A 27,578-nucleotide genomic window follows, 5' to 3' on the forward strand; every position below is an offset into this window, starting at 1 on the left:
GCCTGCTTTATCTGGCTCTGCCCATCTGAGAAGCGCAGGTTCATTGATGAAAAAATAATAATAAAAATTGGGTTGCTTGAGGAGGTGGGGGAGGAAGAGAGAGTAAGGAGATGTGGGGTGATAGCTAAAGAATATGGAGTTTCTCTTTTTTAAACATATGAAGGATTTTTTCCCATCCCTAGTTATCCCTTCTATACCCTCTCTCACCTTCACCCACCCTCACATCCTTGGAGTTTCTTTTCAAGGAGATGAAAATGTTTAAAATCGACTGTGATGATAGTGGCATATACCTGTCAATATACTAAAAGCCAATGAATTGTACATTTTATTTGTTTTAAAGAAAGGGTAGGCTTTTTAAAATTGATTTTTTTTAATTTGTAAACATTTTTGTATTGATTTGAAAGAGAGAGAGAGAGAGGAAAGGGGAGAAACATTAATTTGTTGTTCCACTTGTTTATGCATTCACTGGTCGATTCTTATGTGTGCCCTGACTGGGGCTGAACCCACAACCTTGGCGTACCAGGATGACTCTCTAACTAACTGAGCTACCAGGCCAGAGTTTTGTTGATTTTTAGAGGAAGGGGGAGAGAGAGGGGCAGAGATCGAGACAGACAGACGGACAAACACCAACTTGTTGTCACACCCATCCATGCATTCATTGGTTGATTGTTGTATGTGCCCTGATTGGGGAATCAAACCCACAGCCTTGGCGTATCAGGACACTGCTCCAACCAACTAAACCACTCAGCCAGGGAGAATGGTACACTTTAAATGTGTGATTTGGATGGTACGTGCATTATATCTCAATGAAGCTGTTATAAAAAAGAACACTTCTTGCTGGACTAATCTGGTGACAATGTGAAAAAGAAATACGTATAGTTTTTAAAAATATGAAATACCAAAGGGACTGAGGGAGGATTAAATTAGTACATAACACACACCAAAGAGTTTAGCACCCTCACTGATAAGGAATGAGTTTGAAAGTGCTAGTTTCCCTCTGGCTTCTTCCCTTCTCCTTCCCATAGTAGCTGCCAAGAAATCACACCAGCAAGAGATCAGCCAAAGAAAACAGAGAAGCCCTTTATGTCAAATCACAAAGACAGAGGAGGGGAATGTGGGGGAAGGGCAGGCAGGGCCTGGGAGGACCCCTCTCCCCTTCATTCACAGGTTTAGATGCCGTTCCATCTGTTCTCGAAGCTTGAATTTCTGGATCTGGAGGAAAGAGAAAGGAGCGAGAGCTGGTCTTGTGACCTCTGCCAGCTAGAGAGACCTACCGCCTGGGCTTGCCTGGGACTGAGGAGTTTCTTAGGCTAAAGCCAGGAGAACTTTGGGCAAACCAGGATAAGCTGACTAGTTGGTCATCATACTGCCAGACTCTTACCTGTTGCTGAGGGAAGCAGGGGCAGGGGCGGGGGCGGGGGCGGGGCTGCCTGGCCTTCTGCACTTGGGCCCCAAGCTACCCTGCCCCTCCCTCATCTCCTTCACCTTACATACCTTTCCTGTGACTGTGAGGGGGTAGTTAGTGACAAACACAATGTATCGGGGAATCTTAAAGTGGGAGATCTGCAGACCAGAGGGAGATAAAGCGTGAGGCTGGGTGAAGGTCATGGGGTTAGAGAAGGGGACAGTGGGCTGAGTGGCTGGCAGGGAGAAGGGGCTGAAGAACCAGGCACCATCATTTGGGGGTGCATTGAGGCTCCCACCTTCCCTTTGCAGAAAGCCTTGATCTCCTCTGGCGTGGCCTCCTCCCCATTTTTCAGACGAATGCAGGCACAGATTTCCTCCCCCATCCGGTTGTCCTTCACTCCCACCACCTTCCAGAGTCACAGACAGATAATCAGACATCCCTAGCCCCATCCGTGTTTCCTACTCCTGGGGGCTCACCTGGACTGGGTGCCTCACCTGCACTTCCTGCACCTGTGGGTGTGTGTGAAGGAAGTTCTCCAGTTCTACAGGGTAGATGTTCTCGCCACCCCGGATGATCATATCCCTGGAGCGGCCCACGATTTTGCATAAGCCCTGCTCATCCATGGTGGCAGTATCTCTGTAAGGAAAGGCCAGAAATGGCCTCTTGCCTGTCTGCCTCAGCCAGCCGGCTTGCTCACTCATTCATCATGCTTTTATCGAGCACCTAATAGGTGTTTTGCACTGCTCTAGCCTCTGGAGGGTACAACATGAAGAAGACATTCCCTGGAATTTACAGTCTAGTTAGGGAGGCAAAAAAAAAAAAAAAAGCAAACCAATACCTACATATTCTCTTTCTCAAGATATCTGTACATACGCTTTTCTTGGTCGGCTTCTTTTCTATCATTCAGGTCTCAGGCAAACATTTCCATGTTAAGGAGGCCTTCTGTGACCACCCAAACTGAGAGAAGTTCCTCTCCCTATTAGTAGAACTTTCTTTCCTCTGACCCTATTTTTTTCCTTCATTTTTATCAACGTCTGAAATTATTGATATGTCTGGCTCTACCAGACATGTGAGAAGTAAGAGTAGGGTCCTTCTCGTCTTGCTTTCTCCTGGCCCGCTGGTGTCTACAACAGTGCTGGCGCGTGATGAGCACATAAGAAGAACTCGTTGCATTAACAGATGAGTGACTAAATCTGGCCCCGATTTTGCCAACGCTGGTGCAGCTTGCTGTCCTGGGCGCTCTCTTCAGTACCACGTTTGATCCTTCCGGGAGCCCTATGCGCTGCCTGCGACCATCCCCATTTCACACACTGTGGAGATGAAGTCTGTGAAGGGGCCACCTCGACACTCATATTCTCCCTCTTCTCATTGAATGTTCTTAGCTCAGCCCCAGGACCCCCGGCTCCCCTTCAGCAGCCAAACCCTTCACCCTGCCCTGCACTCTCACCCTGTCCGATACCACTTGTCGAGTCCAATCACTTCCTCAGTCTTCTGGGGATCGTTCCAGTAGCCCAGCATGACGCAGTACCCTCGGATGCACAGCTCTCCGGGTGTGTTCAGCTCTGCTGTGGCCCCCGTCTCCGTGTTCATGATCTTGGCCTGGGACAGGGCAGCTTCAGGCTAGGGTCTCCTACTCTCTCATTTCAGGATGGAGTGGAGTTACTCAGGAATGGGTGAGAGCTTTGCCTTTCCTCTCCCCAATAATGAGGCCCTTCTGGCTCTGCCCAGCCCGATCCAGGGAAGGGAGACAAAGGCCAGAGCGGATCCATCACCAGACACCTAAGCTGGGCATGCAAGAATAGGGGAAGCCCAGGCTGGGTGTGGGGAAGAAACAGGGTGGACAGGAGCTGCCACAGAGAAGGCCTATGGAGGGCCAGGCAGGCTGAGGAAAGAAATTTCTTTATAATTGTGCAAAAGAAAAGGAAGTGTTCTCTTACTTCCCATTAAGAAGTAAACAGAGAAGCCAAAGAGGGTGGTGTGGCTGGGCCACGAGAACAGGAGAGGTGGCAGAGAGGCAGAGTCTGAAATGAGCCTCAGCCAGTGTGAATGGACAGCTTAGCCTCTGTGTGCCTCAGTGTCTGCATCCGTGAAATGGGGAGAACTACGCTGGCCCTGTCTACCTCCCAGGTGGGCATCCCACAGAGAGGGGCAGTGAGGCCGTGGGATGTCACAGCACAGCACGCTCACTCCAGGGAGGAGGGAAGGAAAGATGTGCACCAGGATGGCGGTGGCTGGGGTGGGGGGGGCAGCAGCAGGGACACACTGGCAGTGACCCCAGAGGCACAAGGGCACAGGGGGCAAGGGAAACCAGGTGTAGGCTGGCATAAAGCACCACTGTTGGAGCAGGAAAGGAGTCACGGTTGGGAATTTGAGAGCGAGAGATGATCTGGGTCAGCCTTGAGGTGCAAGGGACACCCAAAGGGACAGGCTGCTTGGGAAATCCCGTGTTTACACAAAATGCAAAGACGAACTCTGCTGAAATAAGGGCAGGGGGGTCTACGGGAGAGAAAGAGCTGTGTAGGAAAAAAGATCTCTGTGCTTTGGCTCCTCTTTGAGGCTGTCCTGGCTGCCCCGAAACAGACAGTGGTGCTTGGCAAAAACACACCTCAGACAGGAAGGGAGGCTGCAGAGAAGTTCAGCTGGCAGCTGCTCACGGCCGGCCGCAGCCCAGCTCTTCCTCCCAGGCCTCAGCCCACAGAAAGCCCCAGGCCAGGCCGGGGGAAGACCCTGCTGCAGGTAAGGGGGAGTGCTCTCTGCAGGAGGTGGGGTCTGGGGGTCCTGGTCTGGGGCTCACCTCTGTGTGAGGCATGACTCTGCCCACACTGTGTGACTTCTGCTCCAAGGTGTCCTCTGGAAAGTGCATGAAGGTCACAGGGCTGTTCTCTGTGGTTCCGTAAGCAATCTGGAGGGTCCAGAAAGAATGTGGGGAGGGAGCTGGCTGACTGCAGAGGGATGGGTGAGCTGCCCTGAGGGGCTGGAAGGAACTCAAGGGAAAGTGAATGGCTGGAAAGAGTTGCAACTGGTAGAGGTCAGGGGTCAAGAGGCAGAGGTGCTGGGACATTGAGCTGATAACAAACAGAGGCCTCAGATGTGAAACTGATAGCAGGGAAACCACTCTCTTCTCACCAGGGTTCTCTCAGTCTCTGTTTCCCTGGGACCCTGATTGCGAGCCCCCCACCCCCGCCCCGGCCCCGCCTTTCCGCAGGAATGCGGACATGGTGGTTGGCAAGTGGGCACAGAGGTCTGGTCAGCTGAGGCAGCGCTGCCCACAGGACCTGAGCTGTCCAGGGCTGGTCCCTTGTAGCCAGGACCCAGGCCCCCTCACCCGCCAGCCCTCCCAGTCCTGGGGCTACTGCCCAGGTGTAGCCTCTGCCAAGTACATCTTGGCGCCACTGTGGCCACCACCCTGGGGATGGGAATGAGGGGATGGGATATTTTAAGGAGATTAAAAGGGGGTGGGGGTGGGACTGTGCTTGTTCAGTGGCCTGACTCCCTGCCTGTGGCCTTCAGGTGTGTTGGTGAGTCCTGTGGGTCACTCCCCACCATCACCACTGCACGCACGTGCATGCACACACACAAGCGTGCACATACACACCCTTTTCTGGTTGGTGTTCAGCCATGGAAAAAGGAGAGAGTGGTCACAGGGGAAACTCAAGCTTCAGGCTGGCAGAGAGGAGCCCGAGGCAAGTCCAGGGGTGGGGAAGGAGCTCCCATCTCCCTGGGGCTGGCGGCGTGTCTAGCCAGAAGGGGGAGCCCGACGCCAGGGCGGCTCGCTCGCTTGGCCGGCGCCGCACAAGAGCCCCATTAAAGCGCCGCCGGCTGGCCAACCGCAGCGAGACTCACGTCCGACTGTCCGGCCTCACTTCCTCCTTCGCTGGGTCCAGGGCACCTAGCCCAGTGTGCATGGGGGCGGGGGCAGGGGGGAGCGTGGCATGGAGGCTCCAAGTTAAGCAAACAAATACGTTCGCGGACCGCCTCCATCCCCGCGGTGTAATCACGGGGCTCGAAGCCACCCCCTAGCCCTCCGCCCCAAAGCATGGGGAAAGGAGCTAGGAGGTCTGAAAAGGAGCAGGGGCTGAGGTTGAGGGCCGCGGTCCCAGCCACGAGGGGTTGCCAGCTGAGGGAGGGGCCCGTCCCCTCCCAGTGGAGGGCGGGGGCGCATCACCCGGCGGGAGGGAGTTAAGCCCGGTGGCCTCGACGCTCCACGTAGGAGCTGGCTCCCGCTGTCGGTTGCGGTCAGGGCCACCATATAAATAGGGCGGGAGACCCGAGCGCCGAGGACTTCCCGCTGCCCGTGTGCCGCTGTCTTCGCCGCCGCTGCCCCCAGCCCGGCCCCAGGCGTCCCGCCATGGCCACGGCCTGCCCTATCCTCTTGCTCAGCCTCGGCCTCCTGGCCGGCCTGCTGCCGGCGCTGGCCGCCTGCCCCCAGAACTGCCACTGCCACGGCGACCTGCAGCACGTCATCTGCGACAAGGTGGGACTGCAGAAGATCCCCAAGGTATCAGAGAAGACCAAACTGCTCAACCTGCAGCGCAACAACTTCCCCGTGCTGGCTGCGAACTCGTTTAAGGGCATGCCCAACCTCGTGTCGCTGCACCTGCAGCACTGCCAGATCCGCGAGGTGAGCGCCGGCGCCTTCCGCGGCCTCAAGCAGCTCATCTACCTGTACCTGTCTCACAACGACATCCGCGTGCTGCGCGCTGGCGCCTTCGACGACCTGACCGAGCTCACCTACCTCTACCTGGACCACAACAAGGTGGCCGAGCTGCCCCGGGGGCTGCTCTCCCCGCTGGTCAACCTCTTCATCCTGCAACTTAACAACAACAAGATCCGAGAGCTGCGCGCAGGCGCCTTCCAGGGCGCCCAGGACCTGCGCTGGCTCTACCTGTCAGAAAACGCGCTCAGCTCCCTGCAGCCCGGAGCTCTCGATGACGTGGAGAACCTCGCCAAGTTCTACCTGGACAAGAACCAGCTGTCCAGCTACCCCTCGGCCGCGCTGAGCAAGCTGAGGGTGGTGGAAGAGCTGAAGTTGTCCCACAACCCCCTGAAGACCATTCCCGACAACGCCTTCCAGTCATTCGGCAGATACCTGGAGACCCTCTGGCTGGACAACACCAACCTGGAGAAGGTGAGCTGGCTGCAGAGCTCTGCCCTGGCTCCTTCTTCTCTGTCTCGAGGCCCAGGAATCCAGGGCCACAGCTGAGCACCACTCTCTCTCCCCTAAAATTGCCTCTGTCCCTCTGGCTATCTCCAAGGTGAGGAGCTCTGTCTCTTACTTATCTTGTCACATCCCCACTCTGCCCTGCTGCCCCTGTCCCTAGTCTCAACCAACGCCCTCCTAGCATTTGTACTTATAAATGGAGCTGGAGCCACTCTGGCCCCACTGATGGCCCCCAGGAGGTCTGTCCAATGCTCCCAAACCCCCTGCTGTGGGCAGCAGCCACCTCTTCCTGTTGGGCCTTCTGCCCCTCCTCTGCTGTGTTTCCCGTCTCCAGTAAACCTACCACCCCATAAAGGAAGGTTTGTTTATTGAGGAGACTTCCAGAAGAGCTAGGCGGATCAGGCCCACAAAGAGACCCTGTTCCTGGAGGTGGGTGTACAAGTGTGCTGTGGGGTGGGGCGGGGGCCTAGGGAGTGAGGGGGAGTAAATACAGGAGGAAGACCTCCTCCATGCCCCCTAGAGGTCCTGGTGGATTACACCCACCCGCCCCCACCGCCCCTCCACACACATATTCCACTGCATTCTAGATCCATTTCAACTGAATGGGGACTGGGGAGCAGAGGCTCCCCCAGATTGCGGGCATGGCACCCAAGAACTCTGTGAAGGGCAAAGGCAAGAACCACAGATCATTGTCAACCTTTGGCACAAGTCCCCAGGTGACTCCCTACAGGGACAACTAAGTGTGCCTCACTGTCCCCCAGACTACTGACGGCCCTTTGCCTACTCCAGTCCCCAGACCATCTCCTGGCTGCAGCCTCACTGAACCCTTCCTCCCTTGTGATGCTCAGCTCCTGGCCAGATGGTGCTGCCTTGGGTCTGGGTGGAATCTCTTCTTGGAGCTGGAAAAATTGCTCTGGCACAAGGGTTTCAGCCAGGAGGTTTGGGCAGGCACTGGGGCAAGGTGGGGCACACAGTCGTCAGAACAGTCCAGTTACCAGAGAACTTCACAGCCCTCCCTGGCCACGGGCATGGAGATGAGGGCAGAACCATGCCTTGTAGGCAGCCGACTTTTGTCTACATGGATGGAGCCTGCCTTTCCGTAGCCTGGCTGCTCCCCAGCTGAAGTCAGAGTCCCCTGTGCCCTCCACCCCCAGTGCCAGAGCCGCCTTTCAGTATGCAGCAGAACAGGGGCGACAGGGACTGATCTGGGGCAGGGGAGGCCAGGCAGGATCTGTGGCGCCTGGGCCAAGATGTGGGCACCAATAGAAGGTTTCCTCTGGCGCTGTCCAACCCGGCCAAGGCTCCTCCAAGGAGGCTCCACAAATAGCCTCTGGCAGGCGGTGAGGGAGCAGTGAGGACAGAGCTGGGGGAAGTCCCAGAACCTCTGGGCTGTGGGGAGCCTGGGCCCACTGCCCATCCCACCAAACACTGACCAGCTTCACCATGTGCCAGCTCCGGCCGCTGGGGCCAAACTCTGGCTGCCTCCCCAGGGGCAGTGTTTGTGCAGAAAGTGTGGTGCCAGGGGCAGAGGAGCTGGGTGTGGTCCCACAGCTACTGTGTACTCCCTAGTGTGACCCTGTGCAAGGGACCTAACTTTTCCCTCTCATCTGCATATTGGAAACAACACCAGCTATCTCAAAAATGTGGTTGTATGTATTAAATCATCAGAGACAACTCAGTCCCATTGTGACACTCAAGGTGTTACCGCTTATGTCCAGGGAAGGACCCTGCCCCTCTGGGGCCACAGAGCTGGGAAGGGCTGGATGCTGGGCCTACGGTGCTCACTCATGCCCACCTTACTCCCCAGTTCTCCGACGGTGCCTTCCTGGGTGTGACCACGCTGAAAAATGTCCATCTGGAGAACAACCGCCTGAACCAGCTGCCTTCCAACTTCCCCTTTGACAACCTGGAGACCCTCACTCTCACCAACAACCCCTGGAAGTGTACCTGCCAGCTCCGGGGCCTCCGGAGGTGAGCACACCCCCATGCCACCCCCAGAACCCGACCTCCTGTGATGCAGCGGAGACACACTGGCCCTGCGCTAAGATGTCCTGGGCATCTGTCCTACATCTGCTCTCTGATAGGCGTGGGGCTCTGAGAGTTCCTACATTTGCAAAATGAAGATGACAGTTCCCAGACTACCCCGGAGCCAAGCCAGTCCTGGCCCCATAGCAGCCTTGTCCCTTCCCCCACCACTGCCACATCTCTTCCCCAGCCCCGCCATCTCTCTGTCTCTCCAGGTGGCTGGAGGCCAAGACTTCCCGCCCAGATGCCACTTGCGCCTCACCCGCCAAGTTCCGGGGCCAGCACATCCGTGACACAGACGCCTTCCGTAGCTGCAAGTTTCCCACTAAGAGGTCCAAGAAAGCCAGCCGCCATTAAGCAGGTGGGAATGGGGCAGACGGGTCCTCAATCTGTGGAGATCCTGGCAAGTGAGGAGGGCGCCCCAGGGTACTACCTCCCCACAGGGTGCCCCCTCCCCACAGGGTGCCATGCAGACCCTCCAGTTTTGCAGGAAGAAGAGGGGAAGACAGGGGTCCCCTTCTAAAGGGGAAAGTGACACTGCCCAGGGCTCCCACCATTCTCTCCAACATCGTCTGGGTTATCAGAGCCCCAACAGCGACCCTCACTTCACCGCAGGTCCTGATCCAGCCAGTCCTGGTGACGGCTTTCTCCTCCTGTTGGAGAAACTACTGACCTCCCCACCTCCTGCCCCACCTTCTTCCACAGCCTCTGCTGATGCACAGAGCTGTTCACACCTAGACATGTCCTGGCCGGGGGACTCGGGACTCCAGCAGGGACCCAGCTCCACCATCTCCACCATCTCCACGTGACAGTGAGGGCTCCATCACACCTGGCCCCCCGCCGTGGCTCCTCTCACAGAAGCTGCTGCCGAGACCCCCAAGTCCTTCAGAACCAGAACTGGGCGGTCATCGGGGCAGCCATCCTTCTGTCTGCTCCCCTGACCCTTCCATTCAGAAACACATGTCAGATCCTTGCCCTACCCCTTGTTTCCAGAAAGGGTCGTAAGCTATACTCCAACTCTTCCAGCCCCTTCCTGCCAGGATGTGCTAGCAGGATACCGGTGCTTTGCCAAATGTCCCCCATGCTGCATTTCTTCCCCGGATTTCTATAAGTATAAATCTGTGTATGTATAATATTCACTCCCCGTTGTTTACTGTCTCCATGACTCGACAGCTGCGGCTGAGGCCAGATTGCATTTTCTCACATCTGCTTTCTAGAAGGAGGGTGGGCCGAGAGGGTCTACCCTGGAGACTGGCCTGGGCTCATCCTCAGTCCTCTACATCTGCCCTCATCCCAGGCTGGCCTGCCTCCCGCCCCAAGCCCCAGCCCCAGCCCTCACTCACTACCAGGTCCTTGGCGTTCAGCTTGTTCACGATGGCTCGGATCAGGTCTGGGGGTGCAGGGGCCCCACCAATGGCACCTGAATCAGAGAGAAGGCTGACACAGTTCCCCCTTTCTCTAGGGAAGAACATTCCCTGTCTTCCCTGACCCTGGACCTGTTCCTACACTTGGGCTGGTGTGCAGGGTTGCTGGGAATTTGCTTCCCTCCCAACCACGTTCCTACAGGGACCTTCTTGCCCCCTCAGTAAAGAACTGGGTGTATATCTAGCTCACCCGGGCCAATCCTGGCCTGGCCACCCTTGGCCCCATCCCACCTGCACTCATGGCTGAGATGTCGTAACTGGAGAAGTCTGGCTGGTTCAGAATGTCCACGTACATTGTGGGGGTGCCATACAGGAAGGTACCTCTGTATAAGGAGGGGTGGCATCTCAAAATCAGGTTTGGAAGTCAAATGGAACTCCTCTTCTCACCCACCCCACCTCGAACCTATCGTAGCGGCCAAGGCTGCAACTGTGGGAAACAGGCAGAAGTTCTTTGGGAGAAGGAACTGCTGCTCTCCTGGGGTCCCCCACTACCCTGTCTCCATTTCTCCTGGCCAGGGGGAGGAGACATCCTGGAGAGGGATCAGGTCCCAGGAGTGAGGAGGAATAGGAGGGTCTCATAGGCCCGCAGGTAGCTGCCCACTGATGCTCACCTCTCTCTGCTGATGGCCTCCAGCGCCTGCTTGCCATTAAAAACTGGAGAAGACAGGATGAGGGGAACGCCATGTACCACGCTCACCATTGTGCCCGCCACAGAGCCCATGCAGTGGTACAGGGGGACGGGCAGGATGATCCGCGGCTCCACTGGTGTCTGGGGAGGGAGGCAAGAGGCTAGATCTGTCCTGCAGCCAGGAGCTCCAGAAGCTGGTTCCTCTAGTCAGCAGGGAGAGCCCAGCAAGACCCCACCCATGCAGGGTGCCAGTAAGTCTTAGCCAGCACCCCCCTCACCTTCAGGTGCAGTTTCAAGCGCTTGCCTAACAAGTTGGAGTTGTTGACGATGTTGTAGTGGGAAAGGGTGGCCCCCTTGGGGCTGCCTGTGGTCCCCTGATGAGACAAACAGATAACACTTGGCCTCTTTCTCCCTACCTCCTTCACCCCCTGGGCCACTGCATGGAAGAGCACGGGACTGGGAGTCAGGAGACCGGGGCTGTTGCCCCAGATCCATTCATTCATTCAATAGGTGTTCACAAAGGTTTACCACATGCCTGCGTGGTGCCCAGCGTTAAGACCCAGAAACGTGGCAGGTAAGGTCTTACCAAGGGGCCCAGAGGACTCTGTGGCTCATGAGGAGATTCCCCTTCTAAGCCTCAATTTCCTCATCTGCTAAATGAGGGAGCAGGCTCTACCAGCTCTGGCCTGTGGGGGCACAGGGCATCTGCCCCTATGCTAGGGACAAGAGGGCCAGGGGAGGGGGGCATGTGACAAGGACACCCGTTGCTGATGTTTTCCAGGGTGGAGAGAACAGCTAGGGCCAGGCCCAGGAGAGTTATCTGCACTCTGACCTCATGCGTTGTGTCCTCATTCGAGGGCAAGGGTCACAGGGGCAGGCCGGGGTCAGCATGCCAGCCCGGGCTTGGGTCATGAAGACCTCTGCCTTACCGAGGTAAACTGGATGTTGACAGGGTCATAGCAAGACAGGAACTGCTCGGTGTGCCGGAGCCGGGCCAGATGCTGCTCTGTATTTCCGGCTGCCACCACATCCTCCAGGAGCAGTGTCCCTGGCAGAAGGGTATCCACTGAGATGAGTGTGGTCAGGTCTGGGAGCCTGGGGGTAGGGAGGGTGGCGAGTCAGGGACTGAGGGAGGGCGCACGAAGACACCAGCCTCCTCCCTGGGGATGGGTAGGGGCAGAGGGGGCCAGGATGCCACATAATGTACCCTTTCCAACCCGGGACATCCCACCTCTGACACTTCAAGGCCCCTGGCTGGGCCTTCTCCAACTCTGGACAGATCTGCTTCAGGATGTTGTAGTACTGCTGGGTCTTGAATTGCTCGGGGAACACGAGGGCTTTGCAGCCCACCTGTGGAACGGGAGTCCCCCCAGCCAGTCAGCAGAGAGCCCCACCCTGGGGATAGGGTGGAGCCCACACTGAAAGCTGCTCTCTCTGGCCCTGGCGGGTGTGGCTCGTGGACTGAGCACCGGCACACATGCACCACCACCCCAACACACAACTCACACACGCCTCTAACACCCCACACTGACTCACTCACATGCTGCCGTGCATGGGACCCGTGCATGTACCGCCACCCCCAACACGTACCAGCTTCGTGTCTGCCCAACTACCTCCTCCTCCCACCCACTCACAGCCTAAGGAAGGACAGACTGTGGTGTCGCCCGGCTGTGCATGCCCTCCCCACCCCATCCGCCCACTGTGACAGCTGAACAGACCCTACCTTCCTGAGGGCGTACTCCAGCTCCAAGGCCTGGTAGGCTGGGTTCACAGACACCTGCAAGGGTACAGCAGTGTCCTGGGCAGACCTTGTCCCTCTCATTGGCCCTCTATCCCTCAGGAGGTACAGAAACATGGTGCAGACAGAGGTAGCACCCTGCCCCTCTGGCCCTCCTTGGTGGCTTCAGGAGAAAGCCACCCAAATACCCATCCAAGCACTGGTTTGGTTCTGAGGCCAAGGGGCCAGCAGGCTTCCTTTGAATGATGCCCTCCTGATGCCCCCCTGCATACCCAGGTATGACAGGCCAGCCCCTCCTCACCAGAATGATGCCTGCCTGAGCCGTGGCCAGCTGCATTAGCACCCAGGCATAGGAGTTCGGTCCCCACATGCCCAGCCTGTCACCCTTGCAAAGGCCGATACTCAGGAGCCCAGAGGCAGCTTTGTCCACCTGGTGGAAACAGACAGGGCACAGGGGTAAGGTGTGGGCAAGCAGGAAGGGGCCATGACACCCGGCTCAGCTCTTGGCTCAGGTTTTCACATCAGAACCACCTAGATACAAGGCCTCGGTGGATCTGGAGGAGGGCATGGAATATGCAGTTCCTAAGGGCCCCAGGAGTGACTCACGCAGGAGGCATCCGGGCAACCTCTGCCTCAGCCCTATCCCCATCTCCTGACATCCTTTGGGGTTCCCAGGCAGCCCCAGCACCCTGCCCCACAGCTAGGTGCTGCCCTTGTGGCTCCCCTCAGCCAGGGAAGCCTGGGGACTAGCACCTGCCCACTTGAAGGGTTCAAGTTCAGGACCCACCTCTTCCTTGAGCTGGGCAAAGGTCAACCTGATGTCCTCATGGAGGACGACCAAGGCCTCTTGGTTTGGGAACCTCTGTGCTGTGGCAGCCAGGCACTGTCCCACGGTCTTGTTGATCAGATGAAATTGGGTGCAGCCCCGGACGTAGCTAAGGCCTCCGACGGGCAGGGTGGCAGTGGGATCCACCCCTCCGGAACTGTGGGGAGAGGCGCCATGGGCTGTGCTGCCCCAGGCCAGGCCTCCCCGACACCAGTGGTCTGGCACAACCAGCAGGGAGGTAGGTCCTTAGGGACCGCTGCTGAAACTGTCAGACCCGCCCCATCCATCCCCAGGAACCATCACCATTGAACTTAGGGGCTGCTTCACCTTTGGGAGATCCAAACCAGAATCTGACTTCATGTCCTTAATCAGAGAGAAGGCTCTTTCCCCCAACCCACTCTGCAGTTTCCATTCAGTGCCAGCGGCCTAGAGCCTTGGTGCAAACACACTGGAAGAGGAAACCGAGGCAAATCACACATGGCTTTAGCCCAACAGACAGGTTGCCTGAGAGGGGTAAGAACAATGGTCTTGTCCTAGAACCCCACCCTCCTGATGAAAAAAACCCCTGGGCATTTGTCACAGCCTAGATGGGTCCAACACAGGGACTAACCCTTAATGTAAAGTAGGGACTACAGTCCATAGTAATGGATCAAGGACGATGCACTAATTGTTAACAGGGGAAACTGTGTCAGGGCGGGGAGGGTGTAAAGAGCGCTAGTTCAACCTGCTCGGTTATTCTGTAACTCTAAAACTGTACTACAAAAGTTAAGTGTATTAATTATTAAAGAAACAAAATCATAAAAGGCCTCCCGAAGTCCAAGTACCACATGCTGAAGACTGTGTGTGCTCACGTGCTCCCCCTGGGTGGCAGCTGTGGGGCTCCCAGCCAGGCCTAAGGAGCAGTGTAGCGGGGCGCAGGTCCCATCAGAGAGGGCATGCTTCAGGTTCCAGTCTCCTAGGCCACCTCCGGGTCACCTCTGGGTCCCCACTGGGTGGTGTGGGCCCTGAGGGCCCATCCTGATGATTCATTTCTGCAGCTGCTAAACCATTGTTTATGGTTTGTGGAGGAGAATGTCTGGGGAGAATAAGGTGTGCAGGGCAGGGGGGAGCAGAGGGAACCCTGCCATCTCACAGGAGGGTGGGTCATGATGCCACCGATGAGGAGGTGGCCCTGACCTGACTCCGGAACTGGAGCTGGGGGTGAGGATGAGTCTCACAGTGGGGCAGTGCTAAAGCTCTGCAGGGAGTAAGCAGGCACCGGGCTGGGGTTGGAGGCCTGAGACCTCATCCTAGCTGTGCTGCTGGCTGGGTGAGTGACTGTCACAGACACCTCTGGTGTCCCACGTCATGTCTCCTCAGTGCATCTTTGGTTTTGGCTGCTGGGACAGTTCCTTGGGGGTCTGTCTGTTTAGGGACTTCCTCAAGACTCCCTTTCTGTAGCTGGACAGTTCTGGGAGGCAGCTGGGCCTTCTCAGAGGTCCTGGGGAGCAAAACCCTGGTTGCCTGGGGTGAGGACTTCAATTAACACAACTGATACTGGCTTCTCTCCCTCTCTCCTCCTCCCACTGCCTCCCTCCTGTTTCCTAGGATCACGAACAAACCATCTGCATCCAAGTCCTTGTTCTCAGGGGAATCCAAAATAAGACACAGGATGTATCTTCTCTAGGCCTCAGCTTCCCTACCTATAAAGTCTGGGGACTGAATCAGTGGTTATTCTCAAGGGAATGTTATCTAGTGCCCAGACAATCTTTTTCAAAGGGCTGTGGTGAGCCACCCAAGCCAGGCGGCTGCTGTGGGTGTGCTAAGCAGAAAATAGCCAAGACTGGCGGGGCTTTAAGATCCTGTGAGTCTGCACCCACAACTGTCCACAGGTTGACAGACGTAAAGAACTGCCGAGGTGGTTTCCAGTGGTCACCATGACACCCCTCAGGACAGACTATGCCCCCCAAATCCCTACCTCACAGGCATACTGGAGAGGATGAAGAATAAAGTGGAGAAATAAAATGGAGTCACTTCAGTCAAGCTGCTGAATTACTGAAATCAAGTGGTTGAGGCATGAGGAAATGATTCTCTTCTTTTTAAAAATTTTTTTTTATTCATTTTTATTTTATTTCTTAGAGAGAGGGGGAGGGAAGGAGGGAGAGAAACATCAATTAGTTGCCTCTTGTACAGGCCCCAACCGGGAATCAAACCAGTGACCTTTGGGCTTTGCGGGACAATGCCCAATCGACTGAGCCACACCGGTCAGGGCAAAATGATTCTATTCTTGCTTTAACTAGCCCAGGAACTTAAAGTTTTATATCGATACCCTGTTGATAATCCTCTGGTCCTTCAATCCATCCACTGAAGGACCAAAGAATGCTCATGTGCCCACTGGATATCTGGAAGATTACCATTTTGGAACAATCCAGAGGCTAGGAATGCAGGACTGGTTCTTCTTAAGAATTCAATTTTTACTATAGGGACCCTTAGCTTTTCATTCTTCAGAACACTCTGTGTACTGCCTAGTGGTGTGTCCAGTTTGCAAACCCTATGAGCCGTGAATAAAGCTTTATCTTCTTTCTAGCCAAAGCCTCCTGATTAGTTTATGCGAGGTCCATAAGGGCACTCAGGTTTGCTCACTGGGCAGCAGATGTGCTCTTTCCTTTGGGTTTGCAGAAGTGATAGTTGCAAGAACAACCATGTGGAGAGAACCTGCTTAAGAAGAAAGCCCCCACAAGAAAAAACAGGGAGAGAAGAGAGACAGAGGGAGACAGAGACAGAAACAGGAAGTCGCAGTGGCTGACTTAATCTCGAGGCAGTCGAATCCCTAGACACAGCCACGTAAGTCTACCTACCTCTGGACTTTCCACTGTCAAAAGCCAATAAATTCCCTCTCTAACTTTAACCCAGTTTGGGGGTGGGGTGGGAATAGCCAAACTCCATTTGTGACAACATGGATGAAACCTGAAGGACATTATGCTGAGTCAAGTAAACCACACACACCCCTGGCTGGTGTGGCTCAGCGGATTGAGTGCTGGGTTCGATTCCTAGTCAGGGCACATGCCTGGGTTGCGGGCCAGGTCGCAGGTGGGTACGTGTGAGAGGCAACTGATTGATGCATATATCTCCTACACATGGAGGTTTCTCTCCCTCCCTTCCTCTCTCTCTAAAAAATAAATAAAATCTTTTTTAAAAACCTTTTAAGGATTTGGGGAAGGAATTTGGGGAAAAGTTTAAAAAATTTTTTAAAAGATTTTAATTTATTCATTTTTAGAGAGAGAGGAAGGGAAGGAAGAAGAAAGGGAGAGAAACATCAATGTGTGGTTGCCTCTTTGGTTTGCAGCCACACCAGCCAAGGCCCTCGTTGTAATTCTGTGCTACAGTTTTGCAAGATGTTACTATTAGAGGAAACTGGATAAAGGCTACATAGGATCTGTTTCTATTATTTCTTACAACTGCATGTGAATGTTCATATCTCCAAATAAAAAGTTTAATTTAAAAACATTCTGAGAGTATATAATATTGGGGACTACAGGGTATATAACTGGGCTGCCCAGTTCAGTAGGCATGGAAGCCACATTGTCCCAGCACTCCCGGCTGAGACGGCCCCTTGACACATCTGCAAGACCTGTTCTGGGGCCCCCACTTCTCAGCTTGCCTTTTTACTGCCACACGCAAGAGGTGAAATATTGGGCAGATGAGACCGTGTCCTTTTCCCCATGGTTATCAAAGAAAGCTAAGTTGTTTAATGCATAACACACTCTCATGAATTTTTGTCAGGGTCATTGCTCCTTCCAAAAGCATCCCTTGGTTTCTGAGCAAAAGAAGCCTGGCACAAGAGTATATACTCTAAAATTCAAGAATATATAGGTAAAATTAGCCTGTGGAGATTATAAAGGAATAGTGATAGCCTCTGGTTGGGGAAGGGAATTGACTGGAAAGGGGCATGAGAGAAATTTCTAGCGGTGTGCTATCTGTCATATATGGTAGCCACTCGTCACATGTGGCTCTGGAACACAAGTCTGAATTGAGGTGTCCTGCAAGGGTTAAAAGATTTCATGAAAAAAAAAGAATGTAAAATATCTCACTAGCAGTTTTTATAAGATTGGTTATGTGCTGAAGTGATATTTTGGCTACACTAAGTTAAAGAAAATATATCATTAAAATTAATGTCGCTTACTTCTTACTACTTTTAAAATATAGCTGCTAGAAGTCTTTAAATTATATATGTGGCTCACATTATATTTCTATTGAATGGCACTGTTTTGGAGTGGTGGACAAGTTCTATATCTTGGAGTGTTGAGTAATGGGTATATACATTTGTGAAATTCACTGAGTTGTACATTTAAGATTTGTACATTTTACTGTATGTAAGTATACTGTAAAGCCCCATATCTTTCCACCGACCTAAGGTAGCCTCCCTAAAGGATTCTACAGCCTGCAAAGGACACAAAATACAAAGAACTCCCAAGTGGTAAAAAGTTTCAATAAGGTTTGAGCAAGGTACTCTGCATCGATGGAAGCTTCCATTTTTAGCAACCGGAACGAAATTGCTCTTTATGTGTGTTTGTGCGTATGCAGAGAAAGCACGCAGAAAATTGTTGAGTCCAGCAGATTCAAGAAGACGAGGACATTTTCAAAAGTCTGAAATACTTGGGGCCAGGAGGCATTCATGCTGCAGGTTTTCCCTTGGGCCACTTGGATGGGACCCTCAGGAAAAGCACACAGGAGTCAGGAGTAGGGGCGGGTTCAGGGCACGTGCCCTTTGATGGGATCACTAAGCTACATACAAGGTCTGGATCTTAGCTTTCTAGGGTCAAAACCCTTGATAAATGGCAGGTACCAGCAATCACTCACAGAGGACGAGGGAGAATCACAGAGTAACACTTCACCTAAGTATGAAGGATGCGTACTTCAACCACAGCCCTCTTGGATTCAGGGATCAGGTTCCAAGCCCAGGCTCCTTAGGAATCAGAGAATATCTATGGAAATGTAGAGTGCTTCTTGTCTAAGTGGCCTATTTTCCAAAGATGCCAAGGCCCAGAAAAGTTGGGTGACTTGCCTAAGCCATACTGAGTTAGAAGTGGTAGGGCTTGTACTTGTGGTCACCTGACTGCAAGCTGAGAAACACGTGCATGCCAACCAGGTTCAAAAAACATGCTTTGTAAGCTAGAAACACAACTTGTTTCTTTAGGAAGGGAGGGCAACTGGCAAGATGGAGTGCTGGTATCTGTCATTTATCAGACATTCCCCTAGTAAGGCCAGCTCAACAAATGCAATGACACCCAGGGCTTTTGGTTTGTGCAGCAAGATCAGGAAAAAGAAAAAAGTAGCCCTTAATCCTAACACTCAGCACAAGCACAGGCCTTCCCATCAATGCACCGTGAGCAGCGCCACCTTGGTTTAGGCAGTTCGGCCAGTCCCTCCTCCTCTCCCGGCTGTTAAACTTGGGGCCTTGGGGTCATTGCAGGAATGTGCAAGGCCATTGTTTCCCAAGCGGCATCTGTATAATAATTCATCACTGCCATGAGCTGAATCTCTCCTTGGCACCAGGCTGTGGGTTAAGAATTTTCTTATGTAACCTCATTAAATACTCACCACAACAGGACACATCAGAAAAGTCAAGTTCAACTTCAGTGCCAAGGCTACCAGCTAGAAAGTGGTTCATCTGAACCCACATCTGTCTGACTCTAAAGTTTCTGTCTGTTGATTGAATGGATAAAATAATACCGGGAGGGCTTCATACCCAGATTCAAGAGTTCAAGCATAAGCAAGGTTCCATACAAGTCTGGAGGCTCCATACTTCAAACTCAATACAGTCCTATCACTGACAGGTTCAGGCCTCTTGAGGAAAGCTTTCCTAAGCCTATTTCTACAAATCAGATTCTCTCTTGCTTTGATTGACATCCATGGTGTGGCAGCCCCCTTTCTGCCCAAAGTCAGCGAGTCTATGGACTTGCCCATAGATGCTTTTTAAGGCCAAGAACTCGGTGAAAACAAGTTTGTATCCACCACCGCACCCTCCACAGTCGATTGTACACCTACTCGGTGCAAGAAAGGAGAGGATAACTAAAACCAATGTGTACCATTCACTGACTGCAAGGCCAAGTTTACAGTTCATTTTCTATCATTCCATTTAGAGTGGAGGACCCCCTTGTATAAGGGATACCATGATCCCTATCCCTTGCATAGGGATATCATCATCCAATCACTTGTCAATCGTCTTTGGGGAATTATAAGAAGAGTCGACTTTGTGTAATTACTATGGTTCCCATCCAAAACACTTCCTGGCTTAATACAATCCCCTCATACAGGGGTAGCACTGCATAGTTTCTGAGAATGGTCCCCCTAATTACAGCCATCCCCTTGGCGGGTAGTCCATGAGGGCCGCTTACTCTCTGCCCCAGCCATCGCACCGAGTCCCTGGAGCCCTGGCTCTGAGCATCACACCTGATTCTGAGAGGCTCAAGTCACTGTTCCCTCCGACCTTCCCAGCTCCAAGTGCTCCCAACCCCCTAGATGAGCGCTTTTCAACTTTTTTCATTTCATAGCGCACATACACTAATTACTGAAATTCTGCGGCATCCCCCACAAAAAATCTTTTTTGCCGATTTGACAAAAAAATAGGCATAATTTTGATTCATTCCCACCAGATGGCTATTGTTGTATTGGCTGCTGTCATTTTTTCATTTGACAATCTAAGGGAAAAAAAGGTCAGTGCCCCTCACTGAATAGTCAGGTATTGCATGTTTTAAAAATTCTTGCAGCACAATGGCTGAAAATCACTGCCCTAGATGGATGCAACTAGACCCCCTTTAGAGATCTGGAGGAAGCCTGTTCACCTCCGGTTCATCAAGGGACCAGTGTTGGATTGCTCCCTCCAAGACCCTCTGAAGCCCCAGAGTAGGGACTTCCTTGGGGAAGGGGATCGTATGGTGGCAAAGGGAAGTTGCCGGTGGTTCAGATCTGGAGAGCAATGGACAGCTTCTTATTTCATTCTGGGGGGAAAGGCTCTGCACAGCCCTGACTTGGATGGGGAGTGTCCAAAAGATCCAAGGACTAGACTTGTGGCTAAGCAGAGACTGCCATCCTTGCAACTGGCCAGGAGAGAGAAGCAGGTGCAAGAAAGAGGCCACCAAGAAGGGGATCCTCTTCTCCTTTCAAATACGTTGGAATTCCTACCCACATGTCATTTGAAGGTTCTCAGGGCCCAGCTCTGCCCCAAAGGAAAGACTGAGAAGAACACGCCTTTGTCAATCCAACAAGTAGGTAGCATTAGTGACAAACTCACCATGCTTAGGGGTTAAGTCACGAGCCAAGGCTATACAGCAAATAGGCAGAGTGCCAGGGCTGTAACTCAAGAGCCGCCTTGATCCTTACTAACAGGTAAACCTGGAAATCTGAGAAATAACAGGCCTGGGTGTTGGGCAGCAAGAAATTGAGTTGTAAGGGACCAGATCAGAAAGAGCAAAGGACAGAAGTCCAGGAGTTGTGCACATCACTTGACTTGGAACACTGAGTCACAGTCACGTGGCCTTACGCTTTTCCCTGCTAGACTGCAAGTTGCTGGAGGACTGGGTCCAATGGCTTCCACAGCCACAGTACCCACCAGGGGCTTCGGCATAGGTTTTAGGAATGTCTGTTGAATGGTTGAGACTCCCGAGGGTTTTCGAATGGGAAAGTGGGAGTGGAAGGGATGGGGAGGAATCAGGCCAAAAGCGTTGGAAATCTTCTCTCTCTAGACAAGCAGGTCTTTTCACGACACAGAATTTCTCGGAGGCCTGGTGCCCTTACCCTGTAATGGCAGGCCAGTAGTAAGGGGGTGACCTATTTGGCTCACACACACACAGAAAGTTCAAAGGTCAGAAATGTTGCCAGGTACCCAGAGATGACCTAATTTAGCATCACGAAACATGTACACTTTGTGGGGTAACTGTCCTTAGAGCCCTGTCAGTATAAGAGGGCACGCAGGGATCCAGAGGTGGGGCCTGGAGGGTAAGGGAGAGCACGATGCTTGAGGGTGCCCAGGGAGGCACTTGGAAGTTGTGAGGGACCGCGCGGGGAGACAGCCCAGCTCTCTGCACCAGAATCCCATCTACTAACCAGGCTGGAGTCTGGGTTTCCCCTCAGAAAATTAGACAGCGTGATCTCAAAGCAAGTTCAAAACACTGGGACCTTGGAATTTTAGCCAAAATAGGAGTTTGCACCTCCCTCCAACCCCCACCACCCATTTTTTTTAAAAAAACCAAACAGCTCTCTCAGATGAGAAGCCTCTTTGGGCTTCTCTTCCCTTTTCCATGCCCAGGCCCACTCTCTGAGATCTGGTGTCCAAAACTGTGTTCTGACCGGGGACTTAGAACCCTGCCCAGCTGAGTGGCAGGACAGGTTCAGTGGTGCCCAGGCTTCCCAGGTGCTGAAGGTAAACACCACCACCACTCAACACATCAGTGGAAGCCCAGTTCTGCTTAAGCAACACACTTCCACAGGAACAATCAGACCGGCCAGCAGCATTACTTATTGTACTGCTTGAGAGGCCGCAGGGCATCCTTCACCTTCTAGTCCCCACCCCACCCTTTGCACTGCGGACAAAGGAAAATAGGCCCAGTAAGTAGCAGGGCTCAAAAGCAGTGTTTGTCAGTAGGTAATGAGGAGAGGGGAGACTGCTGAGTTTAGTGGCCTGGGATGGGCAAGACCCGGCTGCAAATCCCCAAGTTTACCCCTGAAGGGGGTCCAGCTCAGAGGCAGTGCCCTGGGGACAGAGCCAAGGCCTTGCCTCTGCCCTTCTTCAAGCTAGACCGCTAAAGGCCCACGCTTCTGGCGCTCTGCGTGCCCAAGAACCTAAGAATCTGGAGTCCTGCACCAGAACCCGGAATCAGTGCAGGGTCAGTGACAGCCACCAGCCAAGTTCCAATCTGCAACAATTAGGCCATTATTTCCTGTTGCCTATGTGCTAGGTGCGGCGTACCTACTCCTGCGAGTGCCATGCAGAGAGGTGCAGCAGCTGCAGGCCTCCCAGTCGGAGTGGGATCGGCCCCCAATGAAGTCCTGAAGGAACCACCCCCACCCCCCACTTCCAGACACTGGCCGGGCCCTTCTCTTCCCCTGGCCCCGTACCTGAGGGGACAAACACCCCGCATCCTTGCTTCCTGCCAACCCCGAGAGAGAATGGTGCGCGTCCCTAGCACTCCGCCGGGGCCGGCACACAGCCTCCAGAGGCGCAGCATCCCGACGCAGACAGTCCTGGCTCACTAAGCCAGTGTCCCGGCCCAAGAAAACTTTTAAAACGAGCCAAGGTGGGGGCCAGCGCGGAGCAGGAGGGGCGGGGCGGGGCGGGGCGGGGCGTGGAGAAAGCGGCCTGGCGTCTGGCCCCCCCCTCCCCTGCCGGTAGCCCGAGACCCGCGGCCCTCCCCCTCCCACCCTCGAAGGATTGCCCTGATTTCCCTCTGGATTCGAGAGCCCCTAGCTGCAGCCTAAGGCAGGTTCCCCTCCCAGCCACCAGGGACCTGGGTTTCCCTCTGGATTCGAGAGCCCCTGGCTGCAGCCCAAGGCAGGTTCCCCTCCCAGCCACCAGGGACCTGGGTTTGGGGGCTCAAGATCTTGTTGACTTTCGGAGAGGGGAGCCAGTAGAGCTTGAATGCAGGGCGGTGGTGAGTCTCCCCTTCGTGAGATCGAGACCAGTTTAGCGAGAGGTCCCGTGCTGTCACCTCCTCCCCCACAGGATTAGGCTCCCAAAGCCTGCCAACTCAATCAGAGGGCAGAGAAGGGGTGGAGATGGAAGGGCGCTGGGACAGCAGCAGAGGCCCCACGTGAGTTTCAGAAGGGAGGCCAGTTAGTATGCCCATCCCCCATGGGGCAGCCTGCCATCCCTCTCCCTGGGCCTTTATCCTCCCACCTGCACAGGCAGGTGGCCTCAAGGCACTCTGCCACCTGTGTTTCACCGTCTCTCCTCTGCCCACTCTGCACAGCCTCTTGAGCTGCCGTAGGTGTGAATGGAAAGTGAGCTCACTCTACCTCCAGACCCCCTTTATAGTCCCCTGAGCTGAGGTGTGCTGCAGGATGGAGAGGTGACTGCCCATCTCTGGTCCTGGCTGGAAAAGGTGGCACTGGGGCACCAGAATGGCACGTGTGCCAGGTCCACACTGTCTGTCTCCAACCTTGACCCTTCCTCTAGAGGGGAGAGGGAGAGCAATAGGGCAAAGGCCTGGCAGGGTGACATCCCTTCTCATGACCCAGAGGTGGTGATGAAAGCTGGTCCAGACGGAAGGGACAGCTCAGTGTGGGGTCTGGCCTGAGAAGACCTAGGCCCTTGTCGGGGAACTTTGGCCCAAATGCAAAGGAGGCTACGCTGCTCCTCTTCATGACCCTGGGAGTGACCTCTGGTCCCCCTGGAACCGGGCTCCTGGGGACAGTCTCCCCACTTCAGATTGTGTGGGGAGGGAGCAGAGAGGGAGACAGGGGAGCAGAGTGAATGTGAGGAGCTCGGCTTGCTAGCCTGCACCTTCCTGATGAGACTAATTCACTGACTCTGATAGCCCAACCCAGGCATGTGGGGTGAGGGCGAGTTTCCCAAGTCTGGGGTATCAACCTGCCTGGCAGGCTCTGCCACTGGCTTGCTGGGTGACCCTGGGTAAGTCTTGGCCCTCTCTGGGCCTGTGAAGTGAGGGGTGGGTACTGATCTTGCAGGCCCTCCCACTTACCTTGCTAGTTTGAGGGCCATTCTTGGGGAATGAGAGGGATGAGTTCATCCTTGAACTTTGCTGCAGAGTTGGCTCTCCACATACTGGAATTTTTCTGCCTTCCCAGACACACATGCGTGGAATCACAGCCATCAGTTTCAGGACACTTCCCACAAGTCAGACTCTTCAAGAATGTTATTTCTGGCCCACACAATCACCCTGCAAGAAACAGAAATGCTTTGGAATTTGTCTGTGTTTTAATGGGTGAAGAAACTGAGACTCAGAGAGGTTCAGCTACTTCCCAAGGCCAAAGCGAGCACAGTGAGCACAGGCCAAGGCTCTGCCCATCCTCACTTTGTGGCTTTGGGGAAGTCGTGGAGCCTTGCCAGCCTTAGATGTCATCTTTAAGACAGGGGTAATAGTGTCAGCCTCATGCAGAGGGTTGGGTGGTACTCACCAGTTTTCAGAGATTGGTAGTTTCTCCCGCCATCCTCTCCCTCCTCCTATATCTACACTTTGAGGCATTCCTCTGCGCCAGGTGTTGCAAACCTTTTTTGGGGGAGGAGAAATTACTTTTCATCCCTGCAAAGCTGTGGCAGTCCTGGTGGACATGGTTCCGTGGGAGGGGAAGGCTGGGAGAAAGGGTAGTGAAGACCTGGTGTGTGAGTCCTTGAGTGTTGGTTTTAGATCGTGTTGAACAGAATTCTTGGGTCACTTTGAAGGTGTGGGAAGCAGGGCATGTGGGCCATCCAGGCCCTTCAACTTTCTCCCTCTTCCTTCAACCAAATCCATTCCTCATAGCTCCCCAGGGCTCTTTCCGCCTGAACCCAGCACATTCGCTGTGCGCCGGATGGGACTCACACAGTTCATGGTCCCTGTGATTTTGCGAGAGAGAAACAGCAATTGGTTGCCTCTCGCACATACCCTGACCGGGACCGAACCCACAGCCCACGCATGTGCCCTGACCAGGAATCACACCTGCGACCCTCCAGTCCATGGGCTGACGCTCCAATCACCTGAGCCACATTGGCCAGGGCTGATTTCTTAAAATTCTTGTTATCAACCTATGAAAAAAGTTCAGACAACTTCATGGTACAATAGTTAGGAAACTGTGAATGCTATGAACCTGGAAGTCACACCTGGCTGCAGTTGAGAGGTAAGGGGCAGGAAATGGGGAGTGGAGGCAGATTTCCTGACCTTACAAATCAAGGGGCCTAGAGATCCTGTCTACCGAGGATGGAACATGAAATAAAGGAGTATGTTACTCAAAGTTACAAAGGCAACCAGTATATATACAAAGTAACAAGAAAACTATTTAGGAGGACTTGGGGGGATGAAAGTGCAAATCTTTACCTATCAAACAGAAAAACCAAGAAATGGTTGAATAAGTATATTGTTTAGAAGTAAATAACAGAAGAAGACAAAACAGAAATGGCTAAAATACTTCAAAATGGTTCCCTTTGGACTCGAATAGACATTTCTCCAAAGAAGATATACGAATGGCCAGGGAACACATGAAAAGATACTCAGCATTACTAGTCCCTGGGGAAATGCAAATCCAACCCACAGATACCACCTCACACCCATTAGGATGGCTATCCAGAAGGACAAAGAACAACTAATGTGGGTGAGGACGTGGAGAAATTGGGGCGCTTGCGCACTGTGTTGGTAGGAATGGGGAGTGGTACAGCGTGGCAGTTCCTCAAAAAATTAAAAACAGAATTCACCACTTGATCTAGCGATTCCACTTTGGGGTATGGGCCTAAAAGAACTGAAGGTAGGAACTCACGCAGATGTTTGTACAACAATACTCATAGCAATATTATTAACAACAGAAGACAAACAGCCCTGGCCAGGTAGCACAGGTGGTTACAGCATTGTCCCAATAAGCCAAGGTTGCGGGTTCGATCTCCAGTCAGAGCACAGACAGGAACCAACCAGTGAATGCAATGTTTCTCTCTCCCTCTCCTTTCCTCTCTCTAAAATCAATAAAATAAAAAAAAAAGAAATAAAAGACAGTCCTGGCCGGTGTGGCTCAGTGGATTGAGCACTGGCTTGCAGACCAAAATGTCGCCAGTTTGATTCCCAGTCAGGGCCCGTGGCCAGGTTGTGGGCCGGGTCCCCAGTTGCAGGCATGCGAGAAGCAACCAATCAATATTTGTCTCCCTTTCTTTCTCCCTACTTTCCTCTCTCTCTCTAAAAAAAAAAGAAAGAAAGAAAAAAGAAATAAAAGACTAACACCCTAGATGTTCTTCAATGAAGGAAAAACAAAAAATGGTATACAGGGCGGAGCAAAAGGAGGTTTACAGCTGTATGTGAAACACAGTTTATTCTTGTATTATTATGTATTAATTATTGTATTATTTTCAATATGAAGAAACTGTAAACCTCCTTTTGCCCCATCCTGAATACAGACAATAGAATATTACTCAGCCTTACAAAGGAAGAAAATTCTGAGGTGGAACCAAGACGAAGGTGTAGGTAGACACACTGCGCCTCCTCACACAACCAAAATAAGGACAACAACAATTTAAAAACAAAAACAACCGGAACGGACAGAAAATCGAACTGCAAGGAAGTCTGACAACCAAGGAGATAAAAAAAAAAAAAGAAAAAGAAAAAGAAAAGAAACATTCATCCAGACCGGTAGGAGGGGCCGAGATGGGCAGCCAGGGCAGAGAGGACTCGCGTTGCCAAGGCCGGACCCAGAGACTGGAGGATTGTTGAATGAACGGGGCAGGCAGCGCAACTGCTAGCAGACCCCACGGCCCCACATTTGCACACAGATAAACCGGGCTGAACTGCGGGGGAGTGAAACAGACTGTGCAACCCAGGGCTCCAGCTCAGGGGAAATAAAGCCTCAAACCTCTGATTGAAAACACCCGTGGGGGTTGAGGTGGCATCGGGATAAACTCCCAGCCTCACAGGAGGGTTTGTTGAAGAGACCCACAGGGGCCTAGAGCGTGCACAAGCCCACCCACTCGGGAACCAGCATCAGAGGGGCCCCATTTGATTGTGGGTATCGGAGGGAGTGACTGAAATCTGATGGAGAGTGGAGCAGGCGCCATTGCTTCTTCTCGGCCCCTCCCCCACATACAGCCTCACATGGCAGGGATCAGCATTACCTGCTGGGTGAACACCTAAAGCTCCGCCCCTTTACATAACAGACACGCCAAGACCCCCCCCAAAAAAAAAAAAAGGCTCAAATGAAAGAACAGTTCAAAGCTCCAGAAATAATTCAACCAAGCAGCGAACAGGTAGCCAACCTATCAGATGCACAGTTCAAAACACTGGTAATTAGGATGCTCACAGAATTGGTTGAATTTGGTCGAAAATTAGATGAAAAAATGAAGGCTATGCTAAGAGAGACAAAGGAAAATGTACAGGGAACCAATAGTGATGCAAAGGAAGCTGGGAGTCAAATCAATATTGTGGACCAGAAGTAAGAAAGAAACATCCAACCAGAAAAGAATGAAGAAACAAGAATTTGGAAAAATGAGGAGAGGCTTAGGAACCTCCAGGACATCTTGAAACGTTCCAACATCCGAATTATAGGGGTGCCAGAAGGAGAAGAGGAAGAACAAAAAAATTGAAAACTTATTTGAACAAATAATGAAGGAGAACTTCCCTAATCTGGCAAAGGAAATAGACTTCCAGGAAGTCCAGGAAGCTCAGAGAGTCCCAAAGAAGCTGGATCCAAGGAGGAACAC

General features: G+C 53.1%; 2 protein-coding genes across 2 annotated transcripts; one reads left to right on the forward strand and one right to left on the reverse strand.

The window, feature by feature from the left end:
- Positions 1–1,060: 1,060 nt before the first annotated feature.
- On the reverse strand, positions 1,061–22,475 carry ACSF2 (acyl-CoA synthetase family member 2). Its single transcript, XM_024573022.4, has 16 exons — positions 22,307–22,475; positions 13,172–13,367; positions 12,686–12,814; positions 12,370–12,423; positions 11,878–11,996; positions 11,576–11,741; positions 10,925–11,020; positions 10,630–10,787; positions 10,250–10,341; positions 9,938–10,014; positions 4,203–4,310; positions 2,856–3,007; positions 1,903–2,044; positions 1,704–1,814; positions 1,495–1,563; positions 1,061–1,212 (listed from the first exon to the last, which is right to left on the reverse strand). The coding sequence occupies exons 1-16, from the start codon at positions 22,414–22,416 to the stop codon at positions 1,162–1,164; spliced, it is 1,830 nt and encodes a 609-aa protein (XP_024428790.2). The 5' UTR covers positions 22,417–22,475; the 3' UTR covers positions 1,061–1,161.
- On the forward strand, positions 5,471–9,733 carry CHAD (chondroadherin). Its single transcript, XM_053910728.1, has 4 exons — positions 5,471–6,536; positions 8,377–8,540; positions 8,810–8,955; positions 9,300–9,733. The coding sequence occupies exons 1-3, from the start codon at positions 5,757–5,759 to the stop codon at positions 8,949–8,951; spliced, it is 1,086 nt and encodes a 361-aa protein (XP_053766703.1). The 5' UTR covers positions 5,471–5,756; the 3' UTR covers positions 8,952–8,955; positions 9,300–9,733.
- Positions 22,476–27,578: the final 5,103 nt, after the last annotated feature.

This window comes from Desmodus rotundus, chromosome 9, assembly GCF_022682495.2.
Source record: "Desmodus rotundus isolate HL8 chromosome 9, HLdesRot8A.1, whole genome shotgun sequence".
Classification (NCBI taxonomy): Eukaryota; Metazoa; Chordata; class Mammalia; order Chiroptera; family Phyllostomidae; genus Desmodus; species Desmodus rotundus.

Excerpts from the sequence above, each read along its gene's own strand:
- ACSF2 (XM_024573022.4), bottom strand. The coding sequence starts at position 22,416 with ATGCTGCGCCTCTGGAGGCTGTGTGCCGGCCCCGGCGGAGTGCTAGGG. Across the intron at positions 12,815-13,171 it reads TTGCCCAGCTCAAGGAAGAG|GTGGACAAAGCTGCCTCTGG; the intron begins GTGGGTCCTGAA and ends TGTTTCCACCAG. Across the intron at positions 4,311-9,937 it reads TGAACGCCAAGGACCTGGTA|ATTGCTTACGGAACCACAGA; the intron begins GTGAGTGAGGGC and ends TGGACCCTCCAG.
- CHAD (XM_053910728.1), top strand. The coding sequence starts at position 5,757 with ATGGCCACGGCCTGCCCTATCCTCTTGCTCAGCCTCGGCCTCCTGGCC. Across the intron at positions 6,537-8,376 it reads ACAACACCAACCTGGAGAAG|TTCTCCGACGGTGCCTTCCT; the intron begins GTGAGCTGGCTG and ends CTTACTCCCCAG. Across the intron at positions 8,541-8,809 it reads CAGCTCCGGGGCCTCCGGAG|GTGGCTGGAGGCCAAGACTT; the intron begins GTGAGCACACCC and ends CTGTCTCTCCAG.